The sequence below is a fragment of the Tachysurus vachellii genome, chromosome 7, assembly GCF_030014155.1.
Source record: "Tachysurus vachellii isolate PV-2020 chromosome 7, HZAU_Pvac_v1, whole genome shotgun sequence".
Lineage (NCBI taxonomy): Eukaryota > Metazoa > Chordata > Actinopteri > Siluriformes > Bagridae > Tachysurus > Tachysurus vachellii.
This window is the reverse complement of record NC_083466.1, coordinates 12,350,826-12,369,294: the sequence shown is the minus strand read 5'-3', so window position 1 is coordinate 12,369,294 and position 18,469 is coordinate 12,350,826. Positions and strand designations below refer to the sequence as shown.

Sequence of the window (18,469 nt, the reverse complement as noted above, 5' to 3'; positions counted from 1 at the left end):
AGACAATAAATATGTCAGTCTTAATCAACTCCATTTTTTACAAGCTGCATCGATTATTAAGTCCTGTTTATGAAATATTTGAACTCTAGTATATTCTGCTAATTTCCTGAAATAGTTCAAGTCTTCTTGTATTCTGACTGTTCATTCTGAGGATCACTTTTATCTTAGGGAGTGGAATAAATGTTTTTTTTTTAGATAATCACAGCTCGTAAATTTAGATAATAAGAACATACTGTAATGCATTTATCAATTTCTTGTGATCCAATTATAAAACCTTACCACAAAACAAGCATGCAAGGAGATGACAGCATCTGCTCTGGTTTACTGGGCCTGCAGGGTTAATGTTTGCTTACATCCAGCTTTTAACACTTGCAAATGGTCTCCCGCTGAAGAGCAAAGTCAAAACATCTACAGGCCTGTCTAAAATATCCACAACTTTTAGAAACCCAGCAAGACAATTGTCATTTTAAAAAATGTTATTTATTGCCACCGTGACTAAAAGATTTTAAGTGCAATAGAGAATGACAACTAATCACATGTGATCAGTGTTTATTTCCTACCTGTTATGGCTGTCTAATGCAACAATGCAGTCTAAAGGGGATGACTAGTGTAGTAAAAAGGTACAAATCTTTACAAAAAAACAAAGAAATAGCATTTAAAAGAAAAGGATATGTATTAGATATGTAGTATTTGGGAAGAAATGTTTTACTGTTGGTTAGAAAAACCATGGAGCAGCTGAAACTTGCTCCCACTAGCAGGGCACAGCCTTTTCAATGAATCAAGTAATTATTGAATCAATTAATGGATTCATTTAAAGACTGAATTATGCGTAAAAGGAATTTTCTGTAAGATTTCCTTAGCTGAGTGTATCTGACTTTTATAAAGACAACAAAACTGCAGACAAGCTTGTTGTAAGTAAAGCTGAGAAACATTCCCTCTGTAAATTATAAGAAACTGGAAGACTGTGCTATTTTGGCAAAAGTATATTCTCATGTGGACTTAATTAGTTAGTGATTAAACATATACTCTTCTTTCCTCAGCTTTGTTAAACCTACAACCACATTATTCTAAATACTGTGAATCTGTGATCAAATGACTTACGTCAGTCAATCAAGTGCTCTAATCTAAATCTAACCAGTGTCTCAATCCTCAGCCTCCAATTTAATGTGGTTTCATAGCTTTTACGGTGGGTCTCATCAATCATTAACTAAATTAGACACAGAGACACTGATTGAAACAGAAGCTTAGAATTAAAGTTTCTATTTATTGATGGATAGACCAACCAATGCTGCCATAGTTAAATGTTAAAGTCAACAGTTCCCTTTTTACATTTAAATTTACATTTGCCGCATTTGGCAGATACCTTTATACAGAATGATATAGCTTTACTTTTATAGTCTCTGTATATAATTGATAGTCAAAAGACCCTCTTGTACTTCCATGTGAAGAAGGCAGAGGGCTACAGTATAAAAGACATATAAATGTTCTACTCTACTCCAGCTCCTCATTATTCATCATAATTTCAATCATGTTAAAGTTGCTGCTTAATTGTCATTTCTAACCATATACAGCTGTACAAAATACACACTGAAACAAAACAACAACCATGGCACTACATAAAACACCACAGAAGTACATGAGACTACATGCTTGTTTGCAAATGTGTACAAACAGCAGAAGACAGAAGAATAAATTACTAAAACAGGGCAGTATGCAAATGAAGGAAAGTACAACATGGACGAGTACCAAGTATGGAATAAAGCACAAAAAAGATATTAGACTATAATAGTAAATGCTGTAAATGTGAACATAACATACACGTTAGCAGAAAACATGCTGGTGGTCAATATAGTATGTTGTTTGTGGTATTTTAGCTGCAATTTATAGTGTAGAGCTGTTTATGTGTTTGGTGTTGGTGTTTGTTGGCTTTGGGGAAGAAATTATAACACAGTTTCCACATGATGGTACAAATGCTTCAGAATCTTTTGCTTGGGGTCATCCAGCTGGCAGCCTTGGTAGATGTTTGCTGGCCAATATTTGGTGTAAATGGAACCTGCAATGGAACGAAGAAACACCGGGATGATCTACTTAGAAGTCCTCATTATCCACTCTCTGTATACTAACTCTTTGTTCTTACTGATGAGACCCACCACGGTGGTGTCATTGGTGAACATGGTTATATGATTGGTGAACATGGTTATAGACATTGCTGCACAGTCATGAACAGAGTCAGCAGCGTGAACAGTACTGGACTGAGCACACAGCCTATTGGAGATCAGGATGTCCGGTCTCCTATTGCAGAGACTGTGTTTTTGCAGGCTCAGCTTTCCAATCGGGTGCTGAGGAATAACTGTGTTGAAGGATGATCTGAAGTCTATGAACAGCATTCCTACAAAGGTGTCAAATTGTCAAATGAGTGAGTGCCAGATGGAAGAATATAGCAATTGCATCAACTGTTGAGTGGTTTGGATGATATGTGAAATGCAGGGGATCCTGTGAGGTGACAAGTAATGATATGTGTGGATTCACAGGATGGTAGTTGAAGCAGGACACTGAGGACTTCTTAAGCATGGTGCCTATGGTAGTGGCCTTGAAGCATGTTGGAACACTGGTGCTGCTCAGGGATATATTAAAAATATCAGTGATAACACCCACATCCTCTGAGCACTCTGCCAGGAAAGTTGTCATGCCCAGCATCTTTCCACAGGTTGAATTTATGTATTTTTTTTTTTTTTTCAAATAAATGGTTTCCTTATCCAGTGTGATCCTGTGCATTGTCTGTGGTAAGACGTCAGCAAAAAAAAAACAACAACACAAAAACATTTTCATCTCAGTCATCTAATCTCATTTTAGAAAATAATAAAATCTGTGATTTGCTGTGTACTGCCATAACACCTTTGCTGTTTACAGCTCATCACCTTATTTGCTGGTTCTCCTACTGTGATCTCCTACTGGATTCCCCCACTGATGTGTGAGTTCTAGGCTTTTCAGAAGTTCAGTTCAGTCATCTCTCAGAGGCAGTACTGAGAAAGTATAATGAGCCCTAAGGAGTGCCATTTAGCTAAAACCCCATTAAAGAGATGATAATACATCCACAAAACACTTTTCTTCCCAGTTGGCTTATTGCTTACTTAATTAAAGAGGCAAGTCTTCAATTGATGATAGACAGTGACTTAGCTGTTTGAAAAGCTAGAAGAAGAATATTGACTGATGTCTTTCTTGTCTATTGAGGGTTGGTGGGTCAAATAGGGCCATGTTTGTGGTTTGTAGGAACATGGAAGAGAGTGATTATGGTAAAAAAAAAAAAATAATAATACAGCCATAATTAGCCTCAAGATTTGGAAGAATTTAGCTTCACTCTTGCTGCAGTAACAACCCCATGAGAGATGAGTCTGAGTCTAGTTTAGGCATGAGACTTTTTCTTACCCACCCTGTTTTTCCCTGCATCACCAACCTGGCTTCTTTTCACAGTTGTACCATGAGCTCACAATGTTTCCCTTTTCTCACAGACAACAATTATGGTGTAGAGTAGCAATACCAGACATAACATAGTGTAACTAGTGATACAACATAGTGATATCTGTTACTAGATTTATGAGCCCCCAAGTTGGCTCACATGCATGCTAGTCTGTTATGACGTATAGTGTGTGCTTGTAAGTCCCCTGGTACTCTGCCAGTGCTATCATAAGAAATATATGAACATACATTACATAGAAAACTGCTCTCCTTTAATATAGAATGGTCAAGATGTTGATGTTTAGTCACAGGTGTGGTTTAGTTAGCTTAATTTCTGGAACAGTTTAGCTAACGTGAGTGACAAACAGCAATACCTATTTTCCAGCTTAGTCAGTAATTATTAGAAAAGTACATCCATTCATCATTCACCTTCCTTTCACTACTCTTTCCTTTTCAGAATGGATTGGTTTGGTTAGAATGGTGTATTCGGAGCTTATCCTAGGAGCAAATGACATTTCTTAAGAAAATAACCTAGATTTTGAATTGATTAGAACAATTGTTTCTCTTTATTTACCCAGTACATTTAAATACATTACAAGTTACTTTTATTTAACTTCCAGATCAACTATGTGGGTATTTTTATTTCTTTTCCCACTTTCCGTACCTTCTAAAAACAAAGCTGCATTTAAGAGCTTAATATGATGATATATGTGTGAGAGAGGTTTTACTATATTGTAGGAGGGAGCACTGAGGTAAACTTTGGCTTTTATAATGTTTGCTGCGTAATCCAAGGTTATGTGTAAAGCACTGTTAGTGGATTATTGTGGAAGGCTGTAAAAGAACACGGTGAGACAAGCTTCAAAAGGACTTCACCAGCAGCATTTTGGCATAAGCTTCAACAAAAGTGAGCTGTGAGCCAAGGGAGGCAAAGATGAAGGAGGCCCCACTCCTGTTCTTTAACTCTTTTCATCTCCTGATGCTTATGAGAAAAAAACAGTGGCCTACTCCCCTCTGTATTCCCTACCAACTTTATGGGGACACAGTATGACCTATTACAGTATATCAGTCCCTATAGACTAGGGTTGCACCACTACTTATGTGTTTCAGCTTTTATTCTCTGCTTTATGTGTCCCTTGTGTGCTCTTTAGCTCTTTTAACACTGGTCTTTATGTTGTGTCAGCGAGGCTTAGCTGTATGGATTTGTTCTTCAGTTATATAAGGTTTAAGACAGACCTGAAACTGGAGAGAAAGTAGTATAACTGGGGTTATAACTGGTAGAGTAAATTAACTGCTGCTGAATAGTGTTGACTGTCATTTGAGTTGACATGCAATATAAGATACACAATGTACAACATACTTAGATTCCTCAAATATTTTTCAATGATAACTCATTCTGTCAAATGAGTAGCAGGTATTAATTTAAGAACATTTGTTGATTACGTGAAGAATACAACATGACAAGTAGAAAATAAAAGAATGGTCTGATGCAGCACTACACAAAGTTACTCTCACCATGCCAAAGTTGTTTATTTTTCTATAAGAACACGCCAATAAGTGATTTATTCATTGTAAATCACGGCAATTTGCCAGAGCTAACCATTTTTGGTAAAACCTTATTTTAAGAATTACTTATGAGGGTTTAATAAACGGTAAAAGCACCATTACAGTGTTTTACAAATTACAAGTGGTTATGAATTACATTTATTTCACATACAGTTAATGCCTTAATGAGACCTTGGTATGTGAATTGTTCAGAATAAACAAATCACATAAATTCAAATCTAATAAGTATATAACTGGCTACATTTTATAGGTGTAGATTCTATGCAGCATCAAGTGACCCACAGTTTAGGTCGTTAAGAGCTCTTCTATCAGTGTATTGTGGAAACTACTGGTGTTGTCACAGGCTAAAAGGGTGTACAGGGTACATTACATCTTGAACAAGTGCAGGCCAGAGTACAAGTAGATTCATTTTTACAAGAATCGTGGCACAGTTCCAGTGTAAACAAACTCACACCACCACATATTACAGCTAGTCCTGGGTTCAGTACCACAGTGCGCTTCCTGATCTGCAGGACAGCTTTTACATTACTAATTTTTAATGCAAACCCTCTGTTTCAGACATTGTGGAGTTCCCAACTAGTATGGCTATGATTGTGTAATTAAGTTCAGGTGTGTGCAGTCAGAACAAGGGCGAATATGACATGTGATAGTCTATGATGGTTGGGTGTTGATGCCGATGTGGAAAGTAACGGTATTTTCGGCATGATGTAACATTACCAGTCGTTCCCTCAGCAGCCAGGCTTTATTTCTTTCTCTGAAAAAACTTAATAAGACAGCTTGTCATGTTAACAAGAAACTAGAAGGCACAGACACCAGAGACTCCTTCCATAAACTCTCTCTATGATTATACCTTATTGTTGAACATCATGTTTTTATTTGTTCATTATTAAATTAAAGTTATGTGTAGACTATTTTAAACCTTGCAGACAGCTCTACTGTCAGAACTGCTATTATTTCAGATAAATTAAATCAATTTAATGAATTTCTACTATGTAGTGTTGTGCTACATAGATGATTACGTATTATCACAATCCACTCTTTTGTACTTTTGAACACAGTAGCATTTAATTCTAAAGCAGATGCCTATGATTTAGCTTTCCTTGGTACTGCCATTGATCTCGAGGATGAATGTATAAAATGGAGAGGGTGGGTTTGAATGACGTACATTGTGGTTTATTTCTGACATTTTAATGAATAGGTATTTGCCCTTATAAACACCATGCACTTTGGATCTGAATTCCAAAAGCTGTTTCGGATTGACATTGTTTTATGAAATTTCTAAAGGGCAGCGTCCTACTTCTTCCACTGATTATATTTAAAATGAGACTTGGAAGAAATTTTAAAGAGTTTATTAAACCTCCACTGTAGACCAAATCAGTGACTTGAGCAAACCTTTGGATTAATTGAATATTATATTTGTTTTTAGAAACCACCATGTCAACATCTGTGTAACCCTGAGCACACTACTTTGTAAAACATTACACATTATATTTTGGCTCTATTTAGAGGTGACTAACTTTATAAACATTTAGAATGCTAAATTGCTTTAATAAGGTAAATTGCATTATTGTTGACCACTTCTATTGTTTGTTTTTAATATGAAACATTTCAGTAATGTGATTTGTGCTTTGGTCAAAGTATAAAATTCATGGCTCTGTAAAAAGCCAACTCTACCTACCAAATGTACCTCTTTTTTTCTTTTTAAACTGTGGGTGAAGTTTTATAAAGTGGTATTTGAGAAGACTTTATGCCAACCGAGTGCAAAGTGGATTGTGGTTGTGGCACATATATTAGCAAATAAATTAGGAAAGAAAGAAATAATAAATCGATGCCAGGACAATCATGGGTACTTGCACCTCTAAGGACATAACAAGTGCTGTGAGAACAAGATGGAGGTTTCAATTTGCTATAGCATAAGCTGTTAGGGAGGAACAGAAAACCCACAGCTCCAAAAGGACTGGAGTTGTTGACAAGGAACCAAATAACGTGGTCCAATAACTTTGTCCTTATAAGTCGACTCCAACAGACTTCCAATATACTTCTTTAAATGCATGGCCACATACTGCATAGGCTTTTATCAGGAAACCATTATTACAATTCATCAACAAGTTATGGTGTACATATTCTATAAGCAATAAACATGTGCAGTGGGAACAAAATCATTATGGAGCTACTTGAGGGTTTAATAAACTGCAGCAGTCACAATAAGTAGCACTTGCACACAAACAGTACAACTCTTTATTTATTTTTTTCTCTTTTATATCTGTTTTTGAACCTTCCTTAATAGTTAATACTTTCTACAAACTCATCCACAACTTTCCTGTGTGGAAAAGCTTTGCTTAAAATGTGAAATTTTGTGGCCTATGCATAACAATATAAATGAAACTTTAATATACCGTATATTTGATATTTTAGCAACAATAAATTCCTAAAAAAAATATCGATTTTTTTCTACTCTGCCTAGATCCAAATGATCCATAATTTGTGAAATGTCTCTCACTTTGCTTTGACCTCTAATCTGACTTGAATGACTTACCAGTAAAAACACATGAGGCAATTCTGCTCCATCTGACAAATACTATTGATATTGTTTCTCGTCATTTCACAATGTGGTTATGGAAACAATCTTGTTTCATTTTCTTCTTGCAAGATTTAAATCGAAAAATTTTAAAAGTTCCCTTTGGAGCGCAGATTTATTGTTTATTTTTTAACAATCAGCTGCCAGGAAATACATAACATACCTGCATCAAAACACAGAGGATTTTAAGCCTTTCACTTAATTACACAAATAGTTATTGATTTTTATATTGTGGTTTGTAGGAATAGTTCACACACACACACACACACACACACACACACACACACACACACACACACGTATCTTGAATATAGAATTTCATATAAACCTTAGTTGTCTATAGTGCACTATTCAGGCATGATGTTATCCGGAGCACTTCAGTAGTAATGTATTAGACCATGAGCTTAGTTTGCACTTCACATAAAGGTTTCAAATTGAATAAATAGTTGGAAAAATAACCTGGCAAGCTGGCATACTGTATGTATGGTTGGCCATTTGTGTGTTTTCTCTCACTTGCATTAATCACTAGTGCTCTGTGGTGGTTGTAAATATAGTGTGTCATGTTTAATTATTTGTATTGAATGATGCTGAGTGAACTATCATATCATAAATATAATATTTATATTGAAGCGAAATAATATAATATGATATGACATATAATATAATATAATCTAACACGTAGTTACAAAATATATTTACAAGATTTGGTTACAAGAAACAGGACAGACTTGTGGAATTTTTGGAACGAGGGGTCAGTAATGTACATTGTGGATAAACATTGTTTGGGTTTATTCAGGACATGAATATTTTCAGTCACACTGTCTGTTAATGGTGTGTTCTGCAAGTCCTTAATCTTGTATATTTACTTTTTTACTTACTCTTATATTCTTACTATATTGCACATTTTGTACATTCCTGTTTATTTTGACAAATTTGAGATCATAAGCCTTACATACTGTTTAGAGTTAGCTTCACTGTTTAGAGTTAGCTTCAACAACCATATACAGTCACTTTTTTGCATCCTTATTTTTTTGTATTTTTTGCATAATTCTAATTTGAATGCACAAGTGGGCAGGTTCTCATTTCACTAAAAGTTACAGACTGTATGTGACGAATAAAATCTTGAAAACTTGAAATACAGTATATTAGCTGCATGTTTTACTAATGCGAGGCCAACGGGTATTGGGTGTATACATTAATCTCATGCATTTTATAGGACTAAATTATAATTCAATGATTTAATGACGAGAGTGAAGTTTCTACAACATGGTTTAGCTACTTCCTCTTCTCCAGTCTCGCTATCATAGCTGAACCTCTGCTCTGACCTGTTTTGTCTTTCTTCTTGTAAATGAGTAAAGCACAATGAGCTACTGTAGTTTTTAAGGAATATTAATGAAGTCAGTAAAATAGAATATAAATTAAGATGTTTAAAACAGCTACAATGGCTTTGCTTGAGTGATTAAAAGCTGTGGTATAGTATCAATGGGACTAACAAGTCCTGGAAGTTACAAGGTCTGGCCTCCATGGTTCAGACATTCTTGTCCAGCACATCCCACAGATGCTTGATTGGATTGAGATCTGGGGAAGTTGAAGGCCAAGTAAACAACCTAAACTTTTGTTTGAGGATTTCATGTTTGTCATTTTCGCAGCATGACAAGCAATTTTTTCCAGCTGAAATGAGGCCATTGCCATTAGGGAATAACACTGGCAGAAAGGGGTGTACTTGGTCTGCAACAATGTTTAGGTAGGTGGTACATGTTAACGTGTAACATCCAGTCGAACCCAAGATTTTCCATCAGAAAAATGCCCACCACATCACACTCCCTCATTGCTTCCTACACATAGTGCATCCTGGTGCCATCTATTTTATATATAAACTAGCACTATACATTAAGAATTATGCAAGAGGAAATTTGTGCCAGAAGGGAGAAAAGCGGTCATGCAACATTAGCATGGATTGTGCTCATTTAAGTGTTTTCACCATCCAATAAAGACACATCATAAAGTTATTTTACTACCTTCACTGACCTTGTGAAATATCATTATGTCATTAAATGTACATTAAGAACCTTTAACGATTACTGATCATTAATCATTACCTTAGTGAAGGACGCTGCAAACAGTAATTATTATGTGATTTTTTTAGTTCGCAAATATTCCTTATTTATGGCAGTTAATGGATTGCAAAAGTAGCTGTGTTGGTCTGTTAATACTGAAGACTTCATAGGAAAAAAAGGAGCAGTCTAGAAAAGCAAGAACTTTGATTGCTACTTCTTGTCTTGCCCAAAGTTTCTCTCTTAACAACTGGGAAAGTCATCAACAAGACTCATTACTTTTGTTTCCATTAATTATATCCTCAAACACTTTCAGGATTCAGACAAATTCAGTGGTTAGCTTCATATTATTTTCATGAAGGTGAAGTTTATTTAAATAATCACTGTAACTATACATTCAATTACTTTGAATGAACTCTAATAATATATTGAATCAAGGAATTAAGATAAACATCTTGGGTCAGTGGGTTTCCTGTGTGTATACATGAGCTGTATAACTGTAATATTCAATTCAATTCAAGTTTATTTGTATAGTGCTTTTTACAATTGACATTGTCTCAAAGCAGCTTTACAGAACATAAACATAGAACAAAGGTTAATATAAAGAATAATATTAAGATTAATAGAATACAAAATTCAAGATTAATAACATTGGCAGCGTTAATTACCTGTTTGTGTTAACTAAATAGTGTGGGCCGCACCGTCCCAGTACTGACTGGAACCTGGAAAGAGAAGAATATGCTCCAGTGTAAGCTGATTCTTGACAGTATACAGTAGTATAATCATTGGCTATTTTTGATGATCGTTCCTGCAGTTCAACACCATTTAATTGCATTTTATTTATATAGTAACAGCTGCATACTATAAAGTCACAAAGTATATGCAGGGATGTTCAGTATGAGCATTTTGTGCATATAGCATTCAGGACCTTTGGGGCATTGCAACATCCAGGTGAGATTATCCAAGATTCAGCCTTGGGCATAAAGTGTTTTTTTTTTCAAGTGTGAATTACAGTATCCATGTGAGACCATCCACAACAGCAGAAATCACAATTTCTGAAAACACCAAGCAGAGCAAGCCTCGTGTTGCATTATTTTCTAAAGGAGTGTCAGTCATGGCTTTGGCTGCTTGAACATGTAGCTTTTGTAGTGCTTACAACTTGATTACTTTGATTTGCTCATGTTTAATGCATGGTTCAGTATATGTTTTTGTAGTCAGATGGGGGTTTTGTTTATTACTTGTATAATACTAATCACTGAAACTTCCTAGGATTATATAATTGTAGGAATGATTGAAAGAAGCTATACAGACATTTAAATGTGTCTAAAAGTGACAAAGCCACAAACTAAATAAATGGGGTTAATGTAAAATTTTCATACAAGTAATATTGTAAATAAATGATTTAAGTACATTGGTCATTTTTTAATACATAACAAAGATGCTCTAACAAATGCTAAGAAGATTGCTAGCACAATCGTATTCATATCTAATTTAAAGTAACTTGTACAGGTGATTTTGTACTGTTTATAGCTTTTTTCCCTCTTTAATATACATGTGTTTCAACAGCTAAAACTGTAAGCACTGTTGATCAAAAACAGCATACAGAGACCAGACTTTGTGTCGTACAAACACTTTACACATGCCAAGTATCCACACGCACCATTATGCTGTAAAAGAAGGCACATGACGTCAGTCCAAGATTGAGAGAATATCAAAGCCATGGCTTACATGTAGTGTTACCACCATCATCCATCAGCCTGGAGCTAACATCACCTCCAGAAACAGAAATAAATTCACACTTGTATATGCTTTACTTGATACCTCCGGCGTGTCTCACTGGATATTCTCAATGACACTTTCATTCAATGCCCAGATGTATTCAGGCAACTGTTTTTCTGTTTCTGTTGGGACATCTTTTCACTTCCCTTGAGAAGTACCTCACAGCTGACTAAAGGGACAGAGACAAATATGTAGAGCTCACCACACACCCAAACACATATTACTCAAGTTACAAACAGTATTCCCGGTTGAATACTCACCAGCTGTTGTTTCGTAGTGTAAAGACAGCCGTCACCAAAAAGTATCAGGATGGAGACTAATGTCTCTTTGGCCATCTGTCTGGTTAATTGTCCATCATTTCCTTTCAGATGTCAGGTTAACTGGGTATCCAGGGCTGTATTCTTTATAAAAAAAAGCATGAAGTGGCAGAACAGTGTCTTCCTTTTCCAGTGCATTATTGCAAATTGTGTTTAATAATAATAATAATAATAATAATAATAATAATAATAATAATAATAATAATAATAATAATAAATAGCTGGTGTATTGGTTCTATATTTGATGATATGGCTTAATAGCACTGCATAAGTAAATCTACATAAAGCTGAGTATTTGACAGTGAGTGAAACTCCAGCTAATACATAACTTAAGTTGTGAGACAACAGCTTGGCTATTGATTTGTTTATTACATTGACTGGCTGTGAGTACTGTATTCTCTGCCTTCAGTTGGCCCACTGTGGACTCTGTGGGAAAGATAATTGCATCGAACTGGACACATAGGGAAGGTTTCAAATATCTAAGTCTTCAACTCAGCCAGAGGAAAATTCATTGAGCTCCAAAGGTGATGAAAGCTCTTCTCATAGTTACAGTGTCCATCCATAAGGACCCTTGCTGCAATGTGAAAAACAAATAGCGCTAGCTGATGAATGATTAAATGTGGCCATCAGATGAATTTAACTAATAGGTGAGTGCAAATTTTTCTTGGCATCAAAGATGAGCTGAACACGTTTCATGAATGCATTTGCAATGAGAGATGTCAGTATTGGATGGGGGGAAAAATAAAACTACTTTCATATGTAGCTGATGTGATTTTAGGACTGAGCTATTTTAGCCACAGCTTCAATTCCAAAAGGGAAATCCATTTTTAATACCTGATTTAATATTTTACACATTGTTAATTGGGCTGAAATGATGAATACTTTGCTGGAAGGATATCAGAAAAAATATTCACTGGTTAACCAAAAACAGCAAGGAAGTAGAAGCCCACTGAGTTAAACTGCTACTGCACTGAGAAGTGTTTCAACTTACCATTTGTCAATGTACAGTAACGAAGAACTAAGCAGCGGTAGATAACAAACTGACAGTGTATGCATACATTCATTCAGTCAGTCTGTTTGGAATCAGAGTGCAATAAATAATTAATGCTTCTTAGGATTGTAAGGACTCGATCTAGCCCAAGAGAGTCTTAACACATGGTGAACTGCACACATTAAATAATTTTAAAAAAATTAAATGAAGCTTAAAATGAAATGAATTAAGAGAATTAATGACTCTTATGATAAGCACAGTCAACAAATTAGCACTTAATTACTTGCTTCTATTTTCTATTACTTTTATACGTTTATACTTTTTTCCATCATTAAGCTTTCACCTTACCATCCAGCAATTGTACGTTCAAATCCCAACTTTGCCCAAGCCATCTATGGCTAGAAGTACAGGAGAACAAAAACGTGCCCTACTTTCTAGGTGGAAGGAGTTGTAAACTCTCTCCCCCATCAATAACAGTGACACTAACCAATCATGCCTATTTATGAGATGATGCATATATGAAGTAAGTTGCATTGCTCTGTAATGGTTAAAAAATTTTTTAAAAAAACAAACAAAAAAAAACTTGATTTTGGCACAGTTTCATCATACTGTATGTACATGGGTACTTAAACCTGCAGCCTAATGATCATAGTTGGCTTCAAAGCAAGAGCAGAATTTGAATATATTTAGCCAAAACAATACATTTATAAACTGTAGAACAAAGAGTCCATTCAGCATCTCCTGATGTTTTGTGTCCAGACGTAGCAGCAACTGAACTGATGTCATTCATAAGAATATTTTCTGTGTGTCGCTCTGGTTCTGTGTGTATGAGTGTGTGTGTGTATTCGAGTTCACTGGCTATACTGAGTCAAGATCAGAGAATTATGATCAGACACACCTACACACCCAGCTACAGTTTCACTACAGACTTTCTTTGTTTCATATAGCGTAATAATGCAGTGTTGTAGATAGAAAGTACACTTTACAGGTTAACACTGAGACTGCACTGTAGGAGTCTAAAGCCAGACAGACACTACAGCATTTTTATCCTGTGTTTATGTTTCCTGTTTCATTGTTCTTTCTCACAAAACTTTAACCGATGGCCTCATGATATGTTAATCAAATACATGTATAATATATAATGTCTAGTGTGAGGTTATCAGACATGCAACTGGATAACTGTTAGAGGTGACAGCTACTATGCTTATGTTGCATTTATATGTTTTACAAGCGGTATACAGATGGAATAAGTGAGGATTACTACAAAGGACTGTACATTTTATCCATTTCCATCAACAAGTGCACAAGCAGATCCTCCCTTTCTCGTTGACTTATCCTCATAATCTGATGTCATGTACTGTCATCACAGATGTGGTGGTTGGCTGCACATTGAATGCATAAATCAAGACAAGCTAATGGTTAGGACACCAGTCAAGCTTGCAGTCTGTGACATATATTGGCCTTAAGTGATGTTTATTTTGCACCCATTCTTAATTATATTGCTGGTTAATTGGCTGCATAATGCCATTTGATTGAAAACTAAGCGCTGAAAAACACTGAACAATTTCAACCATAAGAAGGAAATTAGATCCTTGCTGCATTACTTGTATGTTTAAATTAATCAAACATGATTATGTAAGATAGATAGATATCTAATCAATAGATTTGCAATATTACTTAATTTGACATCCTGACAATTATTGTTTAAGCAAATTAGTCAGATATGTCTGGCCTACACAGCTCATTTATAAATAAGAGCAATACGTCAATAAAATGCAGCCTATGAGAAAATTAGATGTCAGTGAATGCTTCAGTATAATGCAGTGGACAAGACCAAGTGTAGAGAGTTTTATATGGCTCACTTAAAGTTAAGAGATTAATAACACTGCATAAAAATTGCGATTGGAAATTATATCTTGACCTCAAAGGCCCTGGATTGTATTTAGAGCAGGGATGTTACACAGATAAACTTTTAACATGTCAGTCCAAAGAGACAGCTATCTCATACAATGTCTGTCATAAGATACTACAGTTGATTTGAGGAATTCGTAGTTCATTCAAGGAATTATTTTACTTGGAGTGGAATTTTCACTATTCATTTAGATGTTTCTTAGATCTTTCTTTAGTAGCTTATGTTGAGTTTTAAATAGCCCAAGACCTCTTGTGATTATAATGCTATTTTAGTCAAAGATGACATATATCTGTTTTGCTGTTTCCAAAACAACTACAAAACCACAGAATAGCACATATAACTAATTTACAGTGGTCATGCAAAAAGCCAACTTAGTTTAGCATTTAGCAATAGCAATGCCAAAAAATCTGAATTCTAATCAGAATGTTCCTGCTTTACATGGTGGTAATGGATATAGGCAGAAATGAATTTCCATTATTTCTTCAAGGCCTTATAGCTCATCACTACATTAAATATATATAAAGTGCAATTTGGGAATGTTCTTCAATGACAGATTTCTTTTCCAATACTTTCTTAAATATGTTTTGCAGACTCCGTGCTCAGGCGGTATGATGACAGGCCCATATACGACCAGGAATCTCTTCATTTTTTTTACTCGCTTTTGAGCTTCATTTAGTATATAAAGCTAACAAAAAAGACGATGATGGAATAGTTATTCTCACAGTGTAGATTTATAATGGGTTCCAGCATGCTCTTAAAAAATCAGCAGACATGGTTCAATTAACTCTGTTCTATACAGATTGGACATGTTTGTGTGCATGATCATTGTTGAGATTAATAATAAGGTTCTTGTCATTTGTTTTCTGCCTCTGCCACACGCTTATGAAGATGTCACTCTGAATATAGTGTATCGTTTTTATGAAAGAAATGAGAGACTTGGTTACAGTTGGGAAAGTTTAGCCAGGGGTTCACAAAAGAAGCCGGTATAAGGAGAAGGCCTGGATATCACTAAGTTCAGAAGTCAGTATTCATGGCCTTGTGAAGGCTGGACAACTGGCCACTATGCAGCATGAACCACAAACAAGTGATTAAAATTTATCCACATTTATCCACAAGACTGTTAACTAGTGCTTAGCCGTTAGCACACATTTATTTAAATAAACACATATTTATCTTTTTTTCAGCCCTGTAATGCCAAAATGTGAGCAAACTTTATAAATCTTTCCAGGAAAAAAAGTGTCTCTCTTGCAAAGTACCATTTCAGCATTTCACTTATGAGTGACAAATAAAAAGGTTCAGATCTATGAATAAAAAGGAAGTACTGTACGTGATGTGAAATACTGTTGTATTCATGGCTAGCTCAGGCAGTAAACTTTGCTTTCACAGCTGCTCGCCCTGACAAGGAAAGGCGTCAGAATTAAAGAGACAACTACCACATGCAAAATATTGGCAAATTAACATATAAAAATGTAGACTCAGTCTTGATTTCTGAAACTTAGTTAATGTCTGAATTAACAGACACTTTTTGCTTGTTTTATTGTTTTCTTTATCCTACTCCAGAAGTCTTTCACATGAATTTCGTCAATAATATTTCAGACCTAATACTTTTTCTCTGCTGCACATTACACCTAACGGGTGATGTAATAACATTATTCTTTTCATTTAGCACAAACACAGTTTTCTCAAGGCTCACAAGAAACTGAAAATGAAACAAACAAGAAACTAACAAGAAATAAATGTACCCACTATTTGGATAAATTGGTGGGTACAAAATAAACTATCAAGTGCATATTTGTTACTTGGAAATGTCTTTTTTCATTTTAGATTCTTAATGAAACTTGTATAGCCCGAAGAAGCAGGAAGTCTACAAAACATTTGAATCAAACCTCAGTCTGAACACTGCGTGCTTTTTACCTTTTAGATATTTGACAAAGTCTGAAGCGAAAACTATGAATATCTAAGGATTTTTCTTTCTTTCTTTCTTTCTTTCTTTCTTTCTTTCTTTCTTTCTTTCTTTCTTTCTTTCTTTCTTTCTTTCTTTCACATTTCTAGGCCCACCGGGAAAGCGAGGAAGAAGAGGACACAACGGAGAACCTGGTGAGTTATTTCTTTCTAACACCTCATGGTTCAGTATCCATGTCCTCTCACTCAGCAGACGGTCTTCAAAACAAGTAACAAGACCCATTCATGGAACTTATTCATGAAAGGGTTATAAGTACTCCTTTCACATTTTCCTAATGAAAATGATGGAGAATTAAAATGCAACTGCCCGGAAGAGTTGAATTCTCCGTCTGGTAGTTCTGTTTTTATTGGACCTTTAGTAGGAAGTTCATACCTTGAACAGACCATCAAATACTGCAAAAAATAGAACTAATTCATTTCTGGCAGACTCACATTAACATTGCCCTACCCACAAACCATATAAAATGGATGCTGGATAAAAGTATAATGAACTAAAAAAAAAATAATTCAAATTTGAAATGAATAAAGGACATTAAAGACTAATGATCACAAGTGTTGAGAGGTGTAGGGGTTGAATACGGTATAATGATACTATTGGAGCAAAGGTAGTCACTCCATAAAAACCAAATGACTGCATATAAATTTGAATCACTGAATATAAAAGCTTTTTCCTCAGTGAGTTTGAGCTATGAGGTAGTGGTTAGCTCATTGGAAAGGAAATGAAGGCGGTCACTGATAGAATAGACAGGACATTGGACTCCATTATTATTAATACTGATGTGGGCTTTCAAGTTGCCGGAATTAATCAGGAGACTGGCCAAATATTCTAGCTGACTTTTGATGTTTGCATTCAAAGGGCTCTGCTCTGAATTTTACTAAATTAATTTAGAATCTCGTGAATAGCTTAAAGTTTTGTTTTCGGTTGAGTGGATGATTTTGTATATATTCCTGTGGTATATATTTCAAACTAACATTCACCCTGCATGTCACTTCAAAGCTAAGAAAGAAATTGATGCATCGTGTTGGTATTTTGCATGATGCTTAAAAAAAGTTTGGTCAATTTTCTTTGGTAGGATGTGTACTTTTGAGGTTGCTTTATGTAGAAGTGAAATCTGAAATAACCTTCTGTGGATAAATTGACTGGAAAAGCAGCCAATGCCAGCAAGAACAATGTGTAACACTGTACAATCATTCATAGTAACGGTATACAATAAGACAACAATCCCCTCTATTGTGCTGATATTTGAACTGCATCATTATGTTTCTCTATCAGCATGTTGCACAGCCAGACCAAGCATATCAAGGCATTTTACACTTGGGCCACACACTTTTATCCAGGCCAGATTTACAGTTTCCAGCTCTGGTCTGCGACCACACACATACACTTCCATTTAGGATGTGGTCCAAAGACAAGCCAAAACAAATGTGAGCTGATGCTCAAATAATGAGTTCTTGAGATGTTCTTTTACTCTCACCTTTACGCATTAGACTAATGGTCCACATGAAGTAAAACTGTATATGATTCAGGTTCCCTCTCATAAAGGAATGAAATATACTGAGATGTAAAATTTCTATTGGCCTTTCAGAAAAAAACATTGGTTAAATCTCAATCCCCAAATATAAACACAATTAAAGAACATCTCTATCTTTATTATATTTATATATTCACTATACACCACAAATATGAATATCTTATATTCGCTAGGAACTTTGTGCTACATCCAACTTGCATGTATGGCGCTTTGATTAGAGAAAGATTTTCGTTTTTTGACCACTCAGTTAAATGAAGACCAGTGGGTTTCCAAGGTGAGAAACACCAAACATGTGGGAAGACTGTCTGGATGGATGGAACATCCT

General features: G+C 35.3%; 1 protein-coding gene across 1 annotated transcript in view; it reads left to right on the top strand.

Moving 5' to 3' along the window:
• Nucleotides 1-18,469, top strand: part of LOC132847952 (collagen alpha-1(XXV) chain) — a 134,400-nt gene that overhangs the window by 55,058 nt on the left and 60,873 nt on the right. Inside the window, exon 3 of the mRNA XM_060873456.1 lies at nt 16,703-16,747. Within this exon, the coding sequence (XP_060729439.1) occupies nt 16,703-16,747 (45 nt within the window). The remainder of the gene's footprint in view (nt 1-16,702; nt 16,748-18,469) is intronic.